This window comes from Panulirus ornatus, chromosome 13 (genome assembly GCF_036320965.1).
Source record: "Panulirus ornatus isolate Po-2019 chromosome 13, ASM3632096v1, whole genome shotgun sequence".
Lineage (NCBI taxonomy): Eukaryota > Metazoa > Arthropoda > Malacostraca > Decapoda > Palinuridae > Panulirus > Panulirus ornatus.
Window position 1 is genome coordinate 59,449,781 of NC_092236.1, and position 23,592 is coordinate 59,473,372.

The 23,592-nt window shown below is 38.8% G+C and overlaps 1 protein-coding gene across 6 annotated transcripts in view; it reads left to right on the forward strand.

Moving 5' to 3' along the window:
* Positions 1–22,923, forward strand: part of LOC139752945 (calcineurin subunit B type 2) — a 103,938-nt gene extending 81,015 nt beyond the window's left edge. For all 6 annotated transcript variants that reach the window (XM_071669047.1, XM_071669050.1, XM_071669051.1 and 3 more), the window contains 3 exons: positions 3,509–3,685; positions 18,809–18,930; positions 20,495–22,923. In XM_071669047.1, coding sequence (XP_071525148.1) covers positions 3,509–3,685; positions 18,809–18,930; positions 20,495–20,665 — 470 coding nt within the window. In that variant the 3' untranslated portion in view covers positions 20,666–22,923. The remainder of the gene's footprint in view (positions 1–3,508; positions 3,686–18,808; positions 18,931–20,494) is intronic.
* Positions 22,924–23,592: the final 669 nt, after the last annotated feature.

The window sequence follows — 23,592 nt, forward strand, 5'->3', positions numbered from 1 at the left end:
CCTAAAATGGTATCAGTGCCTCTGTCTGTTGAAATGTTAATTTGCTCCTCTGTCACACCACAGTGACCTATATTTTTCTGTAGTTGTGAGTTTCCAAACAATTTTTTTATTTGATTTCAAAGTTGATGAGACAGCTCTAACTTGAATGTTTTAATTGCTTGCTTTTCTTTTGCTATAGGTAAATATAGAAATTAGTGGAAGTGAGACTTATTTTGACAGATGGAAGTCCCATCATTTTTATCAGTATTTAAGATCGAGTTATTTTTAGCTCATTGTGTACATGAACGTAGGTACTCTACTGTGCTGCTCAAGACAGGGCTAGAAAAGTGCATGAATATTTTAAGTGCATAGGTGCTGCTTGTTGCATGGAAGAGTTCTCCTATATTTAGCTGGTATACATGATGAGAGTAATGTTTACTGACAGTAGATGGACCTGCAGCAAGATTGTTTTAAGGAAAGCTGAGCATTGTATGCAGGTACATAAACTGTGTTATGTTTCACCCTATGTGCTAGGTAAGCTTGCTTTCTATCCTGTGCTTTTAATGGAAACTGCTATTGTTTTTCAAAAGAGTAATAACAAAATATTGACATTCGGACATAATCATGATGTAGGTGTCTTGTTGGATTTCAGTATCAGAATATCCTCATGCAGAAAATCATGTTTTTTTATGTGTTGGGTAGAGTTTTCACCAGAATGTATATGAATAGTAGGTACCCTTATTATTGTTATTGTACTAGAGTCTACACATTTTTGATAAATGTTTTTTCTTCACAAAAGTATGTCAGTTGAGCCTCGTTTAACTTTTTTAGTAGTAAAATGCAAATTTTTAGTCATTGGGATAAGTTACTTTAATCATGTTTTTAAGCAATATTGAGCATGAAAGTATTGCCAAGTGTTCTGAAACTATACTGTCCATGACTCATGGCAATTGACAAAATGTTTCACATACTACCAACAATCATGAATATGACCAAATGTTACCAGTATTCTCAGTATAACATTGGTACCACTTTGGCTCCTTTGTCTTAGTGGGTACTGTGTGTCCTCAAAGGGGATGTTATTGGCTGAGCCAAAAGAATTTCAATTTCTTTGCATGTTTAGCTCAGTTTTCTCAGTTTGGAAAAGAAGTATTTGAATTTTGCTATTGTAATTTACAGTATTGAGATTGACTGTCATAGGCCTCTTCCCAAGTGTAGTTACATGTACCTAGAAACTTTGTTTTCATAGTTAAAGAGATGAAGCATTATATGTGCATTCAGTGAACAGATGGCACAAGTCAGAACTTCATACTTTTTAAGTGGGGATCTCATGATTCATTCTTGCTTTTGGGTAGAGACCTGTCTCAGTTACCTCCTAGTAGTTTGAGGAGAATCTGTATTAGCAACTGTACATATAATACTAACCTTCTGGCTAGCTTGGTCTAAAAATTAAAGTTGTGAATAGCTTTAATCAGTATCTTATCTGTAAGACATAAACTTAGCAACTCAGAAACAAATGTGATCATTTATTTTGTGTAAATTAAACATAGTTTCTGAAAATGACGGTTTTAATTTATAAAGATTATATTACAAATAATTGCCATTGTGTTGGAATTTATTTTAGAACCATAAAGTTGGAGAACAAAAGTAACAATAGTAAGAGTTGCCTCTGTTAGAAATTAATAGATGTTCCCTCAGAAATCTATTGTTCATAAAATGTCTTGAATTAATTTTATGATGTAAACCAAAGTAAACCTAAATTACAGTGTAATAGTTATATCCTTAGTAAATTGGTATTTTTTTAAAAGATGATTTAGCACCATATTGGCCAGATGGTTCTGTGGATGTTGTTAATGAACTTGATGAACTACATTCTTTTCCTGGAAAATATAGAAACCCAGTTAATGCAGTATTTCCTCAGTAATTTTTTCTTGATCATTGATAAATTTTAATATAATGATTCATAAGTCAAAGTGAAACTTAATGATAATTGATTAAGAACTGGTTTTGATAAGGATTTTTTATGATTAAATTCTGATTGTGTTGTGATATGTAAATATGATAAGATTACATACTTTTATATTTCCTTTTTTGTAAAGAAAATGATCCTTTGATATTTGCATATCATCTATTTACATATTCAATACAAATAGTTCACATTCAAGATCTGCACATGTAGATATAGATATAGTTTATTATTTTTGAATTATATTCCATTTCCTCTTTAGCTACTTTCTTGACAAGCATTCTGTTGAGCCCTAGATGATGTCAATAAGTCTCTTTATATCATCCTATATTTAAAGAGTAACTGCTCACTCATCCAGATTTTACAAGTGACCCAGGTTATTGAAGACATTTCATATGTAATTTTGCATGTAATTATTTTTATGCATGGTGAAGACTGAAAAAATAGTCATACAGTTGAAGGACATGGTGCAATGCAAAACAAGACTATTTTTACTTGTCAGATAAGAATATTGTTTTTAGTCATAGAATATGTTTGACACTTATTTTCTTGAGCCCAGTAGAAAAAAGATGTTTCATTTATCTGGATTGAACTTTGATTTTCCAATGCATTTGTTTTTCCTGCAAATCACCATCATTAGTAAAAGAATTGAGATATCAGGATTTTGCAGGTTTTCCGTCTTTTCTTAAAAAAGTATCTCAGCTGGTTCGTATGCAGACTGCACAGACCATAAAAAATTTATAAAGATGATATATTATTTCAATGATGTTTCAAATTCATATGCTGTTTTATTAATCAGCAACATTCTGTGAAGTACCTGGCATCACATCAGTGACATTTCTTCGTTGAAGTTCATAGAATAATAGAAGTTTACATGGCAGTAATGATGCAATGGTCATTCAACAGTAGTTGCATACATGGGATATTAGCGCTCCTAATTCAGCAGCTGAATATATAATGGCTATGATACATGAAAAACTGGGAGATATGATCTGAACATGCCTCATCACCTCCAGCAAAATGAAGACATTGCTGATTTTTATTAATCATTTGAGTAGATATACAGCAAACTTTCATTTTCTTATGGCTTTCCCACATGCATGATTAAGTTTGCTACTTAGCATTTCATTGTGGTCTAAGTATAGTTTGGTTAGTTGTGATGGAAATGATGCCTGAAAATTAAGACATATCATCATACATTGTTAACCCAGATATTTCAGATATATATATATATATATATATATATATATATATATATATATATATATATATATATATATACTTTAAATACATATACTTTATTTTGTCAGCCATATCCCTCAACTGTGTGGTTTGTAATGTAATTTTCTGATGCAGATCATAATGGATGAGTTAGCATGTTTGCCTAAGTTTGGAAAAGGTGAGATTTTTTAACACCTTGGAGAAATTCCTGTTGATTGGTTTCTATAAGGGTAGTTCATTCATGATTCATCCTTTATCCATTAATTAATAAAAGTTTGAGACTTATTGATTCCACATCTAAGGCTCATACTCACTAATCTTGGCATAAAACTTCCCCTGCAGTTGATGCTGATGAAATACGCCGACTTGGTAAGCGGTTCCGTAAATTGGATCTCGATAATTCGGGTTCTCTTTCTGTGGAGGAATTTATGTCACTGCCAGAACTTCAGCAGAACCCGCTAGTCCAGCGTGTCATTGATATATTTGATGCAGATGGCAATGGAGAGGTAGACTTTAAAGGTAAGGTGGCCATTGATAGGCCTAAGCAACCCATTTAATCCATTTATGTGTGATCTTTAACCTTCGAAGAAAATATTATTCCCAAGAAATATTGTAAATCAGAAACAAACATATTACAACACTTAGACTAAACTGCAAACAAGTAACCATTGCAGGAAAGAGAAAGTTATCTTTTCAGTATCTTGAAGGAAGTGAAGTTCACTGTGCAAGTTTTCAACTCTTGAATTCACATATTTTTAAAAATCAGTTTCTTTGATTATTAGATTATTGTCAGAAAAATATTTTTTCTACGGACATATGAAAGTATTTTGCATTCTTTGGATTTCATTGTGTACTTTTGATGGTTTTCTGTGAATAGGATAAACTTACTCTTAATTGTAACTGGGATTTTTAGCAAAGAGTATTGATGAATACCTATAGAAAATGTAGGTAGTTGCCTCACTAACATGTGGACTACAGGCATTGTCCACAAACATAGATAGTTGCCTCACTAACATGTGGACAGCAGGCATTGTCCACAAACATACACAAACATACAATATCTCCTTGCCATATGCTTGTCATATGTAACAGTTGACAACCCTTAACTTGCACAGCACATTCTTCTTACTCTGGATTTTCCTATGGTGAGCACTATGTGCTAGCCCTGCCTTTTGGCAAGATGATAGGAGCAGTAGATAGAAGCAGTAGGTGGGAATATTAGATAGAAGTAATCAAAAGAAATATTAGGTAGGAGCCTCTGCAAACACTGTGCTAGACTTGCCCTCTGCCAGTGGACTGTTAAGGGCGGGACACTAAAGGCTGAGAAGTGACACTGGAGTTCATTAGTTGAAGGAGTTCCAATTGGAACAGGCATCAGAACTATAGATAGACAGATGTTGGTAGACAGCCACCAACCAGAGAGGTGTATTACCCATCTGGGTATCATGAGTGTTAGTGATGGCTTTGTAGTGAGCCAGCAGTTCACTGGTTATCAGGTTGCTTTCCTCTGAATGAAGTAGCTGTCTTTTCTTTCTGCCTCACTCATATGTAGACTGCTGGCAGTCTGTCCACAAACATATAGTCTCTCCTTGTCACTCTTAACACTTGAAAACATAAAGGTTCCAAAAGAATTAAGGAATCTATCTTATGATATATAGCTATATGCTTGTTTTTTGTGATATGCTCCTAAAATGCCTGTGTATGTAAGTATGTAGAGTTTTTGTGCTGGATTAAATAAGTTTTGTACTAAATGCCAAAGAATATGATGAGGAAGAAGAAAATCGCATGTTGATAAATGTGGCTAGAAGCCGAGGAAGATGCTCGATTTGGAATTGAGAATAAAGGTAATCACCAAATATCAAAGAGGAAAAAAGTTGATGTGATTGCACATGATCTACAGTTGTCCTATTCGATGGTCTCCTCAATTTTAATGGACAAAGGAGAAATACATGAAGCAGTGATAACTTTGGCAGGAATAAAGTTTATGATAATAACAAAGCAGCGACAAGGGCCCATCCACGAAATGGAAACATCATTGATGCTGTGGATGGAAGATCAAATTAAGAATTGTTTTATTCCAAGCTTACTGATAATTCAGGCGAAGGGTAGAAGTCTTTTCGAGACTTCAAAGAAGCAAGCGGGAGAGGATTACATGGAGAACTTCACCACACATCATGGTTGGTTCAATAGATTTAAAAGATATAGCTTGCACAAAGTTTGAGTCACAGGTGAAGCAGCAGGTGCTGACCAAGGAGCTGCCAAGAAGTTCAATAAAAGTTTGGATGAATTAATCTGTGAACTAAAGAATTTTGATGAAATATAAGAAGAAACTACAGAATCATATGATATAGCTGGTTAATGAAAAACAAGAGAATCGTGATAGAAATTGAGTAGGATGAAGGAATGTTGTACAGGTATATGAATTTTACATGCCATGTTGACATACATCTGACTTAGGGCCATTTTGAGATACAACCAGTCAGTCAGAACGGAAGTTGGACGTATATCAGGAGCATCTGTTCTTGAAATAATAATGGAAAATATTTCATAAAGCTTCCCTAAGATGACAGATACCTAATATATACAAACGTATAATCACAAAATTTTCTAAGTTAGTAACAGTCAATTGCTTATTTACTTGATGTGATGTCCTCTTACATTTATTGAAACCTTAGATTTGTATTCAGCATGAAAAATAGTTATTATACTGAGGTTTTTAAGCAAATAGATAATGCATATATATGTATGTTTGCGTGTGTGGACGTATGTATATACATGTGTATGGGGGTGGGTTGGGCCATTTCTTTCGTCTGTTTCCTTGCGCTACCTCGCAAACACGGGAGACAGCGACAAAGAAAAAAAAAAAAAAAAAAAAAAGATAACGCACACAAATTTGGAATTTTTTAGCCCAAAAACCTGTTTTGAAATTCAAGTATGACATAATGAAACTCCTCTGTGCTTGGAATGATCACGTAAAATGTATCATAATGCTTCCCCAAGCTGACATACACAATAGATACAAACTGAATTAGCACAAAATCCTCTAAAAGAGTAACAATTGATTTAAAAGAGTAACAATTGATTACTTATTTGGAGGCCATAATGTCCCCCAGCATATATTAAAACCTTGATTCAAATTCAGCTTGAAAAATAATTCTTATACGGAGGTTTTAAGCAAATCTGTTACCCTAACAAAAATATCAAAAACTGCAGGTTCAGGGAATTTTTTAGCCCAAAAACTTTTTTGTTCAAAAATTGAAATATGACATAATTTAATGGTTTTATACTTGAAATATCAGATTGGGGAAGAGCAGTGCGGTTTCAGAAGTGGTAGAGGATGTGTGGATCAGGTGTTTGCTTTGAAGAATGTATGTGAGAAATACTTAGAAAAGCAAAGGGATTTGTATGTAGCATTTATGGATCTGGAGAAGGCATATGATAGAGTTGATAGAGATGCTCTGTGGAAGGTATTAAGAATATATGGTGTGGGAGGCAAGTTGTTAGAAGCAGTGAAAAGTTTTTATCGAGGATGTAAGGCATGTGTACGTGTAGGAAGAGAGGAAAGTGATTGGTTCTCAGTGAATGTAGGTTTGCGGCAGGGGTGTGTGATGTCTCCATGGTTGTTTAATTTGTTTATGGATGGGGTTGTAAAGGAGGTAAATGCAAGAGTCCTGGAAAGAGGGGCAAGTATGAAGTCTGTTGGGGATGAGAGAGCTTGGGAAGTGAGTCAATTGTTGTTCGCTGATGATACAGCGCTGGTGGCTGATTCATGTGAGAAACTGCAGAAGCTGGTGACTGAGTTTGGTAAAGTGTGTGGAAGAAGAAAGTTGAGAGTAAATGTGAATAAGAGCAAGGTTATTAGGTACAGTAGGGGTGAGGGTCAAGTCAATTGGGAGGTGAGTTTGAATGGAGAAAAACTGGAGGAAGTGAAGTGTTTTAGATATCTGGGAGTGGATCTGTCAGCGGATGGAACCATGGAAGCGGAAGTGGATCATAGGGTGGGGGAGGGGGCGAAAATTTTGGGAGCCTTGAAAAATGTGTGGAAGTCGAGAACATTATCTCGGAAAGCAAAAATGGGTATGTTTGAGGGAATAGTGGTTCCAACAATGCTGTATGGTTGCGAGGCGTGGGCTATGGATAGAGATGTGCGCAGGAGGATGGATGTGCTGGAAATGAGATGTTTGAGGACAATGTGTGGTGTGAGGTGGTTTGAGCGAGTAAGTAACGTAAGGGTAAGAGAGATGTGTGGAAATAAAAAGAGCGTGGTTGAGAGAGCAGAAGAGGGTGTTTTGAAATGGTTTGGGCACATGGAGAGAATGAGTGAGGAGAGATTGACCAAGAGGATATATGTGTCGGAGGTGGAGGGAACGAGGAGAAGAGGGAGACCAAATTGGAGGTGGAAAGATGGAGTGAAAAAGATTTTGTGTGATCGGGGCCTGAACATGCAGGAGGGTGAAAGGAGGGCAAGAAATAGAGTGAATTGGAGTCATGTGGTATACAGGGGTTGACGTGCTGTCAGTGGATTGAAGCAAGGCATGTGAAGCGTCTGGGGTAAACCATGGAAAGCTGTGTAGGTATGTATATTTGCGTGTGTGGACGTGTGTATGTACATGTGTATGGGGGGGGGGGGGTTGGGCCATTTCTTTCGTCTGTTTCCTTGCGCTACCTCGCAAACGCGGGAGACAGCGACAAAGTATAAAAAAAAAAAAAAAAAAAAAAAAAAAATACTTGAAATAATCATGGAAAATATTTGATAATGCTTCCCCAAGATGATAGATACTTAATGAATAGTAAACAAATAATCACAGAATTTTCTACATACCTAACAATTAATTAAATATTTATGTGCCATAATGCCCCCAACATGTATTGAAATTCTAGATTCAAATTCAGCTTGAAAAATAGTCGTTGTACTGAGTTTGTTAAGCAGATATATTACCCTCACTAAATTGCAGGTGAACATATCAGGGAATGTTTTAACCTAAGAACCTTTTTTGTTTTGAAATTGAAATGTGACGTAGTGAAACGCATCTTGAAATAATCACAGAAAATATCTCATAATGTTTCGCAAAGCCGACAGATAAGCAATAAATACAAACATTAATATAGGTTTGCGGCAGGGGTGTGTGATGTCTCCATGGTTGTTTAATTTGTTTATGGATGGGGTTGTTAGGGAGGTGAATGCAAGAGTTTTGGAAAGAGGGGCAAGGATGAAGTCTGTTGGGGATGAGAGAGCTTGGGAAGTGAGTCAGTTGTTGTTCGCTGATGATACAGCGCTGGTGGCTGATTCATGTGAGAAACTGCAGAAGCTGGTGACTGAGTTTGGTAAAGTGTGTGAAAGAAGAAAGTTAAGAGTAAATGTGAATAAGAGCAAGGTTATTAGGTACAGTAGGGTTGAGGATCAAGTCAATAGGGAGGTGAGTTTGAATGGAGAAAAACTGGAGGAAGTGAAGTGTTTTAGATATCTGGGAGTGGATCTGGCAGCGGATGGAACCATGGAAGCGGAAGTGGATCGTAGGGTGGGGGAGGGGGCGAAAATTCTGGGAGCCTTGAAGAATGTGTGGAAGTCGAGAACATTATCTCGGAAAGCAAAAATGGGTATGTTTGAAGGAATAGTGGTTCCAACAATGTTGTATGGTTGCGAGGTGTGGACTATGGATAGAGTTGTGCGCAGGAGGATGGATGTGCTGGAAATGAGATGTTTGAGGACAATGTGTGGTGTGAGGTGGTTTGATCAAGTAAGTAACGTAAGGGTAAGAGAGATGTGTGGAAATAAAAAGAGCGTGTTTGAGAGAGCAGAAGAGGGTGTTTTGAAATGGTTTGGTCACATGGAGAGAATGAGTGAGGAAAGATTGACCAAGAGGATATATGTGTCGGAGGTGGAGGGAACGAGGAGAAGAGGGAGACCAAATTGGAGGTGGAAAGATGGAGTGAAAAAGATTTTGTGTGATCGGGGCCTGAACATGCAGGAGGGTGAAAGGAGGGCAAGGAATAGAGTGAATTGGAGCGATGTGGTATACCGGGGTTGACGTGCTGTCAGTGGATTGAATCAAGGCATGTGAAGCGTCTGGGGTAAACCATGGAAAGCTGTGTAGGTATGTATATTTGCGTGTGTGGACGTATGTATATACATGTGTATGGGGGTGGGTTGGGCCATTTCTTTCGTCTGTTTCCTTGCGCTACCTCGCAAACGCGGGAGACAGCGACAAAGCAAAAAAAGAAAAAAAAAATAAAATTAATCACATAATCTTCTAAATGAGCAACCATCAGTTACTCATTCTCACTACTTCTAGCAGATTTCCTTCCACACAGTATATTATTAAGACCTTCCACAAGGCATCTCTATGAACCCTATCATCCATCTGTTTCTTTAGATATTTCTCACACACACCCTCTTCTACTTAAGAAACCACATTGATCTCTCCAGTCATATGCCTTGTACATACCTTCATCCTCTCAATCAATACCCTCCCATACAACTTAGCAGGTAAATTCAGTAAACTCAAATCTCTGTAGTTTGAACACTTACCTTTTTCCCCCTCACCTTTGTACATTGGCACTATATATCTGCATTCCACCGATCCTCAGGCACCTCACCGTGATCCATACATACATTGAAAATCCTTACTAACTAATCAACAACACAGTCACCCCCTTTCTTAATGAATTTAACTGCAGTACTATCCAAGCCAGCTGCCTTGTCACATTGCATCTTATGTAAGGATTTCATCACCTCTCCTTTTTTCACCAAATAACTCTCCATGACTCTCACTTTGCACACCATCCTGGCCCAAACACTCGACATCTGCCACCCTGTTATCAGACATGTTCATCAGTCCTTCAAAATACTCTCTACATCTCCTCTCTTCATCACCACTTGTTGCCATTTACTCTTTTGTCCCCTTCACCAATGTTTTATATGTTCCCTTGTTTTTCACACATTATTACCTTCCACCCCAAAGCATTTTATTCTTCCTAAGTTTATTGATACTCACTCACCTCAACTTGCATTCGCCCTCTTTTTCAATTCCTACACCTTCCACTTGAACTCCTGCTTTTTTTTTTTTACGTATCGCCTAATCATTTGCACTGCTTTCCTGTAAGTACTGTCCAAGTGCCTCTCTTTTTGCTTTCACTAACAACTTTACTTCATCCCACCACTTGCTACCCTTTCTAATATGCCCACTTTTCACATGCAGTGTGCATCTCTCACACATTACAGCACTGCTTCCTTAAACACTTCCCATTCCTCATTCACTCCCCTTGCTCCATTTATTCTCACCTTTTACCATTTTACTCTCAACTTCTCCTGGTATTTCATTATGCAAGTCCCTTTTCCAGGCACACTTACTCTCACCACTTTCTTTTTACCACATTGTTTCCTCTTTTTCAAAAACTTCTATAAATCTTCACCCTTGCCTCCACAAGATAGTAATCAGACATCGCACCAGCTGCCCATCTCAGCACATCTATCAGCAATAAATTTCTAAAACTTGATTTACTGATTATGTGAATATTAGGAATTAAAACTTGGGAAGGAGACTTGTGTGAGGAAGTACCAGGAGAGACTGAGTACAGAATGGAAAAAGGTGAGAACAAAGGAGGTAAGGAGAGTGGGGGAGGAATGGGATGTATTTAGGGAAGCAGTGATGGCTTGCACAAAAGATGCTTGTGGCATGAGAAGCGTGGGAGGTGGGTTGATTAGAAAGGGTAGTGAGTGGTGGGATGAAGAAGTAAGATTATTAGTGAAAGAGAAGAGAGAGGCATTTGGACGATTTTTGCAGGGAAAAAATGCAAATGAGTGGAAGGTGTATAAAAGAAAGAGACAGGAGGTCAGGAGAAAGGTGCAAGAGGTGAAAAAGAGGGCAAATGAGAGTTGGGGTGAGAGAGTATCATTAAATTTTAGGGAGAATAAAAAGATGCTCTGGAAGGAGGTAAGTAAAGTGCATAAGACAAGGGAGCATATGGGAACTTCAGTGAAGGGGGCTAATGGGGAGGTGATAACAAGTAGTGGTGATGTGAGAAGATGGAATGAGTATTTGGAAGGTTTGTTGAATGTGTTTGATGATAGAGTGGCAGATACAGGGTGTTTTGGTCGAGGTGGTGTGCAAAGTGAGAGGGTTAGGGAAAATGATTTGGTAAACAGAGAAGAGGTAGTAAAAGCTCTGCGGAAGATGAAAGCCGGCAAGGCAGCAGGTTTGGATGGTATTGCAGTGGAATTTATTAAAGAAGGGGTGACTGTATTGTTGACTGGTTGGTAAGGTTATTTAATGTATGTATGACTCATGGTGAGGTGCCTGAGGATTGGCAGAATGCGTGCATAGTGCCATTGTACAAAGGCAAAGGGGATAAGAGTGAGTGCTCAAATTACAGAGGTATAAGTTTGTTGAGTATTCCTGGTAAATTATATGGGAGGGTATTGATTGAGAGAGTGAAGGCATGTACAGAGCATCAGGTTGGGGAAGAGCAGTGTGGTTTGGTTTCAGAAGTGGTAGAGGATGTGTGGATCAGGTGTTTGCTTTGAAGAATGTATGTGAGAAATACTTAGAAAAGCAAATGGATTTGTATGTAGCATTTATGGATCTGGAGAAGGCATATGATAGAGTTGATAGGGATGCTCTGTGGAAGGTACTAAGAATATATGGTGTGGGAGGCAAAGTGTTAGAAGCAATGAAAAGTTTTTATCGAGGTTGTAAGGCATGTGTACGTGTAGGAAGAGAGGAAAGTGATTGGTTCTCAGTGAATGTAGGTTTGCGGCAGGGGTGTGTGATGTCTCCATGGTTGTTTAATTTGTTTGTGGATGGGGTTGTTAGGGAGGTGAATGCAAGAGTTTTGGAAAGAGGGGCAAGTAAGAAGTCTGTTGGGGATGAGAGAGCTTGGGAAGTGAGTCAGTTGTTGTTCGCTGATGATACAGCGCTGGTGGCTGATTCTTGTGAGAAACTGCAGAAGCTGGTGACTAAGTTTGGTAAAGTGTGTGAAAGAAGAAAGTTAAGAGTAAATGTGAATAAGAGCAAGGTTATTAGGTACAGTAGGGTTGAGGGTCAAGTCCATTGGGAGGTAAGTTTGAATGGAGAAAAACTGGAGGAAGTAAAGTGGGAGTGGATCTGGCAGCGGATGGAAGCGGAAGTGAATCATAGGGTGGGGGAGGGGGCGAAAATCCTGGGAGCCTTGAAGAATGTGTGGAAGTCGAGAACATTATCTCGGAAAGCAAAAATGGGTATGTTTGAAGGAATAGTGGTTCCAACAATGTTGTATGGTAGCGAGGCATGGGCTATGGATAGAGTTGTGCGCAGGAGTGTGGATGCGCTGGAAATGAGATGTTTGAGGACAATATGTGGTGTGAGGTGGTTTGATCGAGTAAGTAATGTAAGGGTAAGAGAGATGTGTGGAAATAAAAAGAGTGTGGTTGAGAGAGCAGAAGAGGGTGTTTTGAAATGGTTTGGGCACATGGAGAGAATGAGTGAGGAAAGATTGACCAGGAGGATATATGTGTCGGAGGTGGAGGGAACGAGGAGAAGTGGGAGACCAAATTGGAGGTGGAAAGATGGAGTGAAAAAGATTTTGAGTGATCAGGGCCTGAACATGCAGGAGGGTGAAAGGAGGGCAAGGAATAGAGTGAATTGGATCGATGTGGTATACTGGGGTCGATGTGCTGTCAATGGATTGAATCAGGGCATGTGAAGTGTCTGGGGTAAACCATGGAATGTTGTGTAGGCCCTGGATGTGGAAAGGGAGCTGTGGTTTCGGGCATTATTGCATGACAGCTAGAGACTGAGTGTGAACGAATGGGGCCTTCGTTGTCTTTTCCTAGCGCTACCTTGCACACATGAGGGGGGAGGGGGATGTTATTCAATGTGTGGCGAGGTGGCGATGGGAATGAATAAAGGCAGATAGTGTGAATTGTGTGCATGTGTATATATGTATGTGTCTGTGTGTGTATATATGTGTGTACGTTGGGATGTGTGGGTATGTATGTTTGCGTGTGTGGATGTGTGTGTGTGTGTGTGTGCATGTGTGTGGGTTGGGCCATTTCTTTCATCTGTTTCCTTGCGCTTCCTCGCAGGCGTGGGAGACAGCAACAAAGCAAAATAATAATAATAAAAAAAAACTTCATGATCATGAATTTACTTATGACAGTTTTATTGTATATATTTGTGTAATTATTGAAATTTTTTAGACCTTGCCACTAGCTTACTATGGTTTAATCCATGTTAGACACTACCATGTAAGTTGCACCCATGATTTAGCAGGAAATATCTAAGAATTACTCGGGAGGTTTTAAGCATAGGACCTAATTTTTACCTGCCATGCATATTATATTATCTTTAGATAAACAGTTCCCTTATGGGTTTTTCTTCTCAGGGGACCAGGTGTCATTGAGCTGAATGGTTTTATCTGCTCTAGCTGGGATTTCATGAAGATATAGCTGTAAAAACTCGCAGTTTTTCAATTGAGTGGGACAGACTATGGCATTATATGTTGTCTGTTCCCTTGAACACATCACATGGCTGTGGCATCAGCTTAAATACATATGACTTTACTTATTGACTGACACACACACACACACACACACACACACACACACACACACACACACACACACACACACACTCTCTCTCTCTCTCTCTCTCTCTCTCTCTCTCTCTCTCTCTCTCTCTCTCTCTCTCTCTCTCTCAGGAACAAATTCTACTAAGCTCGAAATTTTATTCATGTGAAAAGGGGTTTTAGGACTTCTTAATGCTGGAATCTCACAAACTGGTAGATAATTGGAAAAAAGATCCTGTTTCAGCTAAAATGAACTCAAGTTAGGGCTGCTGGTTAAATGCTTTGCTGTGATTGGAACTACAGCATCAAGACATCAGCATTTTTGTGTCGATCAAAATATTTCAGGAAAAGAAAAATAGTTTTCTTTTTATTATTATTGCACATGACAGCTAGAGACTGAGTGTGAATGAATATGGCCTTTTTTGTCTGTTCCTGGTGCTGCCTCGCTGAGAGAGGGGGGATGCTATTTTGTGGCGAGGTGGTGATGGTAATGGATGAAGGCGGCAAGTATGGATATGTACATGTGTATATATGTATATGTATGTATACATTGAAATGTATATGTATATAAATGTGCTTGTGTGGGCATTTATGTATATACATGTGTATATGGGTGGGGTGGGGCTTTCCTTGTTTGTTTCATTGCGCTACCCCACTAATGCGGGAGATGGCAGTTAAGTATAATAAAAAATATAACTATTATCATTGTTATACATAATTGCTGTCTCCCGCTGTTTTGTTTGATTCATTGATATATATGCGGAAACTGGCTGCCTTGTTTCCTGTGCAACAGCATGCCCATTTCCTGTGTTACATCCTACCAAGCTGATCTGCAAATGGCTGCTAGAGTTCTTCAGCTTAATCCCAAAGATTATTTTGTAATTTAGTTTTGATGGAGTGGCAGATATGGGGTGTTTTGGATGAGGTGGTGTGCGAAGTGAGAGGGTCAGGGAGAATAGTTTAGTAAACAGAGAACAGGTAGTGAAAGCTATGTGGAAGATGAAAGCCAGTAAGGCAGCGGGTTTGGATGGTATTGCAGTGGAATTTATTAAACAAGGGGGCGACTATGTTGTTGATCGATTGGTGAGGATATTCAATGTATGTATGGTTCATGGTGATGTGCCTGAGGATTAGCGGAATGCATGCATAGTGCCATTGCACATAGGCATAGGGGATAAAGGTGAGTGATCAAATTACAGAGGTATAAGTTTTAGTTTTCCTGGGAAATTATATAGGACGGTATTGTTTGAGAGGATGAAGGCATGTCCAGAGCATCAGATTGGGGAAGAGCAGTGTGGTTTCAGAAGTAGTAGAGGATGTGTGGATCAGGCGTTTGCTTTGAAGAATGTATGTGAGAAATACTTACAAAAACAGATGGATTTGTATGTAGCATTTATGGATCTGGAGAAGGCATATCATAGAGTTGATAGAGATGCTCTGTGGAAGGTATTAAGGGTATATGGTGTGGGAGATAAGTTGCTAGAAGCAGTGAAAAGTTTTTATTGAGGATGTAAGGCATGTGTACGAGTAGGAAGAAAGGAAAGTGATTGGTTCCCAGTGAATGTCGGTTTGTGGCAGGGGTGCATGATGTCTCCATGGTTGTTTAATTTGTTTATGGATGGAGTTGTTAGGGAGGTGAATGCAAGAGTTTTAGAGAGAGGGGCAAATATGCAGTCTCTTGTGGATGAGAGGGCCTGGGAAGTGAGTCAGTTGTTGTTCGCTGATAATACAGCAGTGGTGGCTAATTCGGGTGAGAAGCTGCAGAAGCTGGTGACTTGAGTTTGGTAAAGTGTGTGAAAGAAGAAAGCTGAGAGTAAATGTTGATAAGAGCAAGGTTATTCGTATTAGGTTCAGTAGGGTTGCGGGACAAGTCAGTTGGGAGGTAAGTTTGAATGGAGAAAAACTGGAGGAAGTGAAGTGTTTTAGATATCTGGGAGTGGATTTGTGAGTGGATGAAACCATGGAAGCGGAAGTGAGTCAAAGGGTGGGGGAGGGGATGAAGGATCCGGGAGCATTGAAGAATGTGTGGAAAGCCAGAATGTTATCTCAGAGAGTAAAAATGGATATGTTTGAAGGAATAGTGGTTCCAACTATGTTATATGGTTGTAAGGGGTGGGCTATAGATAGAGTTGTGCAGAGGAGGGTGGATGTGATGGAAATAAGATGTTTAAGGACAATATGTGGTGTGAGGTGGTTTGATCAAGCAAGTAATGAAAGAGTAAGAGAGATGTGTGGTAATAAAAAAAGTGTGGTTGAGAGAGCAGAAGAGGGTGTATTGAAATGGCTTGGTTACATAGAGAGAATGAGTGAGGAAAGATTGAGAAAGAGGATATATGTGTCAGAGGTGGAGGGAACAAGGAGAAGTTGGAGAAAAAATTGGAGGTGGAAGGATAGGGTGAAAAAGATTTAGAGCGATCGGGGCCTGAACATACTGGAGGGTGAAAGGCATGCAAGGAATAGAGTGAATTGGAACGACGTGGTACACCAGGATCGATGTGCTATCAGTAGATTGAAACAGAGTATATGTAGCATCTGGGGTAAACCATGGAAAGTTTTGTGGGGCCTGGATGTGGAAAGGGAACTATGGTTTCAGTGCATTACACACGACAGCTGGAGACTGAGTGTGAATGAATGTGGCCTTTGTTGTCTTTTCTTAGCGCTACCTTGCATGCGTGCGCAGGGGGAGGGGGGGTGCCATTTTATGTGTGGTCGGGTGGTGACGGGAATGGATGAAGGCAGCAAGTATGAATATGTACATGTGTATATATGTATATGTGTGTGCATGTGTATGTATGTATACGTTGAAATGTATAGGTATGTATATGTGCATGTGTGGGCGTGTATGTATATACATGTGTATGTGGGTGGGATGGGCCATTTTTTTGTCTTTTTCCTTACGCTACCTTGCTAACACGGGAGACAGCGACAAAGTATGATAGATATAGATAAAATAGATAGTTTTGGTAAGCCATTGAGGGTGTGTTTATTTGCAACATAGCTCAAATGTAGTAGATAATTGTACATTATTACTGATTGTAATTGTAATAATATTATTACTGATGACATTATTACTAAAGAATATTTGGAAGCAAAGGGGATAAGAGTGAGTGCTCAAATTACAGAGGTATAAGTTTGTTGAGTATTCCTGGTAAACTATATGGGAGGGTATTGATTGAGAGGGTGAAGGCATGTACAGAGCATCAGATTGGGGAAGAGCAGTGCGGTTTCAGAAGTGGTAGAGGATGTGTGGATCAGGTGTTTGCTTTGAAGAATGTATGTGAGAAATACTTAGAAAAGCAAATGGATTTGTATGTAGCATTTATGGATCTGGAGAAGGCATATGATAGAGTTGATAGAGATGCTCTGTGGAAGGTATTAAGAATATATGGTGTGGGAGGCAAGTTGTTAGAAGCAGTGAAAAGTTTTTATCGAGGATGTAAGGCATGTGTACGTGTAGGAAGAGAGGAAAGTGATTGGTTCTCAGTGAATGTAGGTTTGCGGCAGGGGTGTGTGATGTCTCCATGGTTGTTTAATTTGTTTATGGATGGGGTTGTTAGGGAGGTAAATGCAAGAGTCCTGGAAAGAGGGGCAAGTATGAAGTCTGTTGGGGATGAGAGAGCTTGGGAAGTGAGTCAGTTGTTGTTCGCTGATGATACAGCGCTGGTGGCTGATTCATGTGAGAAACTGCAGAAGCTGGTGACTGAGTTTGGTAAAGTGTGTGGAAGAAGAAAGTTAAGAGTAAATGTGAATAAGAGCAAGGTTATTAGGTACAGTAGGGTTGAGGGTCAAGTCAATTGGGAGGTGAGTTTGAATGGAGAAAAACTGGAGGAAGTGAAGTGTTTTAGATATCTGGGAGTGGATCTGTCAGCGGATGGAACCATGGAAGCGGAAGTGGATCATAGGGTGGGGGAGGGGGCGAAAATTTTGGGAGCCTTGAAAAAATGTGTGGAAGTCGAGAACATTATCTCGGAAAGCAAAAATGGGTATGTTTGAAGGAATAGTGGTTCCAACAATGTTGTATGGTTGCGAGGCGTGGGCTATGGATAGAGTTGTGCGCAGGAGGATGGATGTGCTGGAAATGAGATGTTTGAGGACAATGTGTGGTGTGAGGTGGTTTGATCGAGTAAGTAACGTAAGGGTAAGAGAGATGTGTGGAAATAAAAAGAGCGTGGTTGAGAGAGCAGAAGAGGGTGTTTTGAAATGGTTTGGGCACATGGAGAGAATGAGTGAGGAAAGATTGACCAAGAGGATATATGTGTCGGAGGTGGAGGGAACGAGGAGAAGAGGGAGACCAAATTGGAGGTGGAAAGATGGAGTGAAAAAGATTTTGTGTGATCGGGGCCTGAACATGCAGGAGGGTGAAAGGAGGGCAAGGAATAGAGTGAATTGGAGCGATGTGGTATACAGGGGTTGACGTGCTGTCAGTGGATTGAATCAAGGCATGTGAAGCGTCTGGGGTAAACCATGGAAAGCTGTGTAGGTATGTATATTTGCGTGTGTGGACGTGTGTATGTACGTGTGTATGGGGGTTGGGCCATTTCTTTCGTCTGTTTCCTCGCGCTACCTCGCAAACGCGGGAGACAGCGACAAAGTATAAAAAAAAAAAAAAAAAAAAAAAAAAAAAAAAAAAAGAGAGATTACACCTTTGAATGGTAACCCACTCCATTTTTTCATGGTTTCATTGATAGTGGGCTGTCATGTGGATAGAGATTTCATCTTTCCTTTGTTTGATTCTATAATCATAAGTAGTTCATTTTTGCATCATCTTGGAACCAGTGTGTCGAATGGAGGGGATTGAGTTTTACTTTAGTATGGGCAAGTACATTTTCCTAGGCCACACCATCACATATAAAATGCAATCTCTGAAGGAATTTTATTGGAATACAGTATGGTCTGAAATATTGTAATATGGTATCTTTCTATTTCTGATGTTTGTATAGATTCAAGATATATATAATGTCTATCATGTACTTAAGGTTTACCTGTAGATCAATCTCTTCTATGCACAAGTTTGTGGCTGCCATCTTTGATTATCATCTAGCCATGCTCTTCTGCTTGGAAGTAAGTCATGATGTTCTTACTTTACCTATTTTTCAGAGTTCATTCAGGGGATGTCTCAATTCAGTGTCAAAGGTGACAAGGAAAGCAAGATGCGATTTGCTTTCCGCATCTACGACATGGATAATGATGGTTACATCTCAAATGGGGAGCTGTTTCAGGTAATGACATTCATGTTCAGAAGCACTTTTATGGGAGAGCATTTTAAGTAGTGTACCGTAAGTCAGATTAGAGCTTGAAGGGTATTTGAAAGAAATGTTTTATAATTCTTGTAGTAGGAGAAGCTTAGTTTTGATGCTTTAAGTTCAGCATGTACATATACATCATTGTACTTCATATCTATTGGGTATGGTGTGATGAATGACAGGTACCAGTATGTATGTGGTCAAAAAAAATTCGCTGTTATTGATGCTAGATATAACTTATATATTCTTTAAATGCACAATAGGGGTTGAATTGATTTGAGTGTGCTGATTGTGGACATTGTCCTAACATTAGAACAATGTTCAGATTTATTGCATACATGTTGTGTTGGCTTTGAAGTGACAGTAATAACTTTTCTGACGTGCAAGTTAAGTGAAGAATTCATAAAATCAGGATTTTTTATACATAAGACAAATGTGTATTCCACCGATGAAAAAGTAGTTTTTTATTATTAAAACACCTCTTTATTTTTTCAATTTTGATTACCATTTCTCATGTTAGCAAGTTAGTGCTAAGAACAGATGAAGAAAGGCTGTATCCACTGACATCCATTCTGTAGCTATCATGTGTAATGGAATGAAACCAGAGCTCCCTCCCCATAACCAGACCCTGTAGATATTTCCATTGTTTATTCCAGATGCTTCACATGCCCTGGTTCAATTCATTGATGGCACCTCAACCCCCTGTATGGTACCACATCACTCCAGTTCACTCTGTACCATGCACACCTTTCACCCTCCTGCATGTCAGGCCCTGATCACTCAAAATCTTATTAATACACTATTTCATTCGTATTATGTATCCCAAAAATCTAATTTCCATGTTTTTGGAAATTTTTAGTAATCATAATTTCATCATGCAAAACAGTGGATGGGGCCCCTTGGTGGTGGCTATATGTCACTGAAAATTCAGTATCGATTTTGCTCTCTCATTCCTGTTTTTGATACTTGACCATTAAGACTGAACTGCAAATTAATTGTGGTTATTAGTGATTTTCCTTTATTTATGGCAAGAGGTTCAAAAAATGTTTAAACTTTGGTAAGGCCTTTAGCTGTACTCACATGGTTGCAGAACATGGATGTGTGTGTATATACATTACATATGCACTCGACATCACCTTGAGATTACTATTTTCACATCAACAGGATTTGGTAGTACAGACTTTCATTACGTGAATAGCAAAACAAATTTCTGAATTCTTATGTAGATGTTTCAAGCTTTGGATAGGCCCACTTATGGTGTAGTGATTGTCATTAGCCACACTGGGGAAGATTCTTGTGCTTTACCTTACTTTAGTTTGGAATAAAGCATTCACAGTATAGATAATAAGTAAAAATTAATGTATGATGTTTTGATTGGTAATCTAGATGTGTGATCACCTCAGCACAGAGACTGAAATTTGGATATGTGAGTTGTATTTACTTGTTTAGCCTTGTGTTTAATGATAGTGGACATAAAGATGATATGTAGGCGAGATATTGATATGAAACTTTTGATAATTGTTTCTTTCACTACTAACAGGTACTGAAGATGATGGTGGGAAATAACTTGAAGGATACTCAGCTCCAACAAATTGTTGACAAGACTATTCTCTTTGCTGATAAAGATGAAGATGGCAAAATCAGCTTTGATGAATTTTGTGCAGTAGTAGGCAACACAGATGTTCACAAAAAGATGGTCGTTGATGTATAAGCTTATATTAATGGTTGTTGATTTTGGGTGCCACTGGCCTAAGGTGCAACATAACTGTTATGCTTTCTTTAAACTCTCAAAGAATAGGCTTTTTTTTTTATCATAAGAGTTTCAGAGTCAGATCATTGTTTGTTTGAGTAGCTGCATAGTATTCTTTTGATCCTTTTTATTTCATTGTGACAGAATGCATCCTTTGAAGATGCTTTCTGTTTTCTTGCTAGTGATATACACTTGAAGTATTTCATGATATGGAACCATTATGTCAGTATTATATTGAAAATGGAATTTGCTTTGGAGTCTTTGATATTATAAAATTTTCATAGTGTATTTCAGTTATGTTAGTGTCCGTTAAATTTTCAGCTTTTATGAAGGAGACAGGGCTCCAGTGGCACTGCAGGAAATATTGTTTAAGACACTGTAATCATTCTTACCATGTCAGAGCTCATGTATGAAGTGTTTTTGCATTTGATCTCATAATCTTAAAACATTATGCTTCAGTTTTCTTGCATTAAATATTTCCCCATTACTTCAGTACTGACTTAAAGATATTTGAAAGTTTAGGAAATTCCTTCACTTCATACAAGCTTCACCAGTTTTGGTACATATTTCTAAACTTGCATATCATGCTATAGAGATATGGTAATGCATGACTTCTATTTTACATATTTATTGTGCATAATTGAATCTTCAGCAGTTACTGAAGGATGTATAGGGTTGATATACCTGTATCCAGTACCTCTTTTTAAGGCACTGAGTCTTGGATTTAGATTGGGACGTGCAAGATGGGCTTAAATTGATTGCCTAGTGTATCCCTAATGGAATAGAGTTTTTGTAATACTTTTGAACTACGGTGATTTCTTATCTGAGCATTTTGACATAAAATTCAGTTTGTCTTGTCAATTTACTAAGGTAGTGGAACATGTTAAGTATTGAAAAGGCTGAATCAGTGTGATGTCTGGTATTGGAAGTGATGAATTTGCTTGACAAGAAAGATTTCATGTCAGATTTTGGGATTTGAAAGTGACTTGATATGCAGAAATTAGATTTCAAGTCGTGAAATTGATAAATTGTTTTGCATACCATTCGATAATTCCAGCAAATGATAGCATAGAATTTTGACTAAGCAGTAAAGCATGAAACTGATAATTATTTGTTAAGAGTCTGGATAATTGCTGCATAAGATTATTTATTTCAGCAGTCTCAGTCATGTAATTCCATGCAGCTGGCCAAAATCAGGGTTATGTATGCACATAATTCTCTTATGTCTAACAATGAGATACTGAAGACTTCGAGAATTTCGTCTTTAGAAATACCAATTATTGATTATGTAAATATCTATCTCTATATACGTTTATCAGACTTTTAAGAATACTGTTAGCCTGAAAGAATGAGGATGTATTGTGTGATCCTAGGCAGTGAGAGCACTATCACCCTATGTGCAATACCCACTAGCTGCCCAGGCTGAGGTCCTGTGCAGCACTCTTAGCTAGTCAAGATGCTCTTTTGCAAGCCATCATTTGTTGTTCTAGATGGCTTATATGGTGACCACTTTCTTATTTATAATAACCAGGCATCGAGCCTACTCTGTTCACACTACACATGCTGGATAAGTTTACATAATTATATATATATATATGGAAGTAAGGGGAGTGGGGGAGGAATGGGATGTATTTAGGGAATCAGTGATGGATTGCGCAAAAGATGCTTGTGGCATGAGAAGAGTGGGAGGTGGGCTGTTTAGAAAGGGTAGTGAGTGGTGGGATGAAGAAGTAAGAGTATTAGTGAAAGAGAAGAGAGAGGCATTTGGACGATTTTTGCAGGGAAAAAATGCAATTGAGTGGGAGAAGTATAAAAGAAAGAGACAGGAGGTCAAGAGAAAGGTGCAAGAGGTGAAAAAAAGGGCAAATGAGAGTTGGGGTGAGAGACTATCAGTAAATTTTAGGGAGAATAAAAAGATGTTCTGGAAGGAGGTAAATAGGGTGCGTAAGACAAGGGAGCAAATGGGAACTTCAGTGAAGGGCGTAAATGGGGAGGTGATAACAAGTAGTGGTGATGTGAGAAGGAGATGGAATGAGTATTTTGAAGGTTTGTTGAATGTGTCTGATGACAGAGTGGCAGATATAGGGTGTTTTGGTCGAGGTGGTGTGCAAAGTGAGAGGGTTAGGGAAAATGATTTGGTAAACAGAGAAGAGGTAGTAAAAGCTTTGCGGAAGATGAAAGCCGGCAAGGCAGCAGGTTTGGATGGTATTGCAGTGGAATTTATTAAAAAAGGGGGTGACTGTATTGTTGACTGGTTGGTAAGGTTATTTAATGTATGTATGACTCATGGTGAGGTGCCTGAGGATTGGCGGAATGCGTGCATAGTGCCATTGTACAAAGGCAAAGGGGATAAGAGTGAGTGCTCAAATTACAGAGGTATAAGTTTGTTGAGTATTCCTGGTAAATTATATGGGAGGGTATTGATTGAGAGGGTGAAGGCATGTACAGAGCATCAGATTGGGGAAGAGCAGTGCGGTTTCAGAAGTGGTAGAGGATGTGTGGATCAGGTGTTTGCTTTGAAGAATGTATGTGAGAAATACTTAGAAAAGCAAATGGATTTGTATGTAGCATTTATGGATCTGGAGAAGGCATATGATAGAGTTGATAGAGATGCTCTGTGGAAGGTATTAAGAATATATGGTGTGGGAGGCAAGTTGTTAGAAGCAGTGAAAAGTTTTTATCGAGGATGTAAGGCATGTGTACGTGTAGGAAGAGAGGAAAGTGATTGGTTCTCAGTGAATGTAGGTTTGCGGCAGGGGTGTGTGATGTCTCCATGGTTGTTTAATTTGTTTATGGATGGGGTTGTTAGGGAGGTAAATGCAAGAGTCCTGGAAAGAGGGGCAAGTATGAAGTCTGTTGGGGATGAGAGAGCTTGGGAAGTGAGTCAG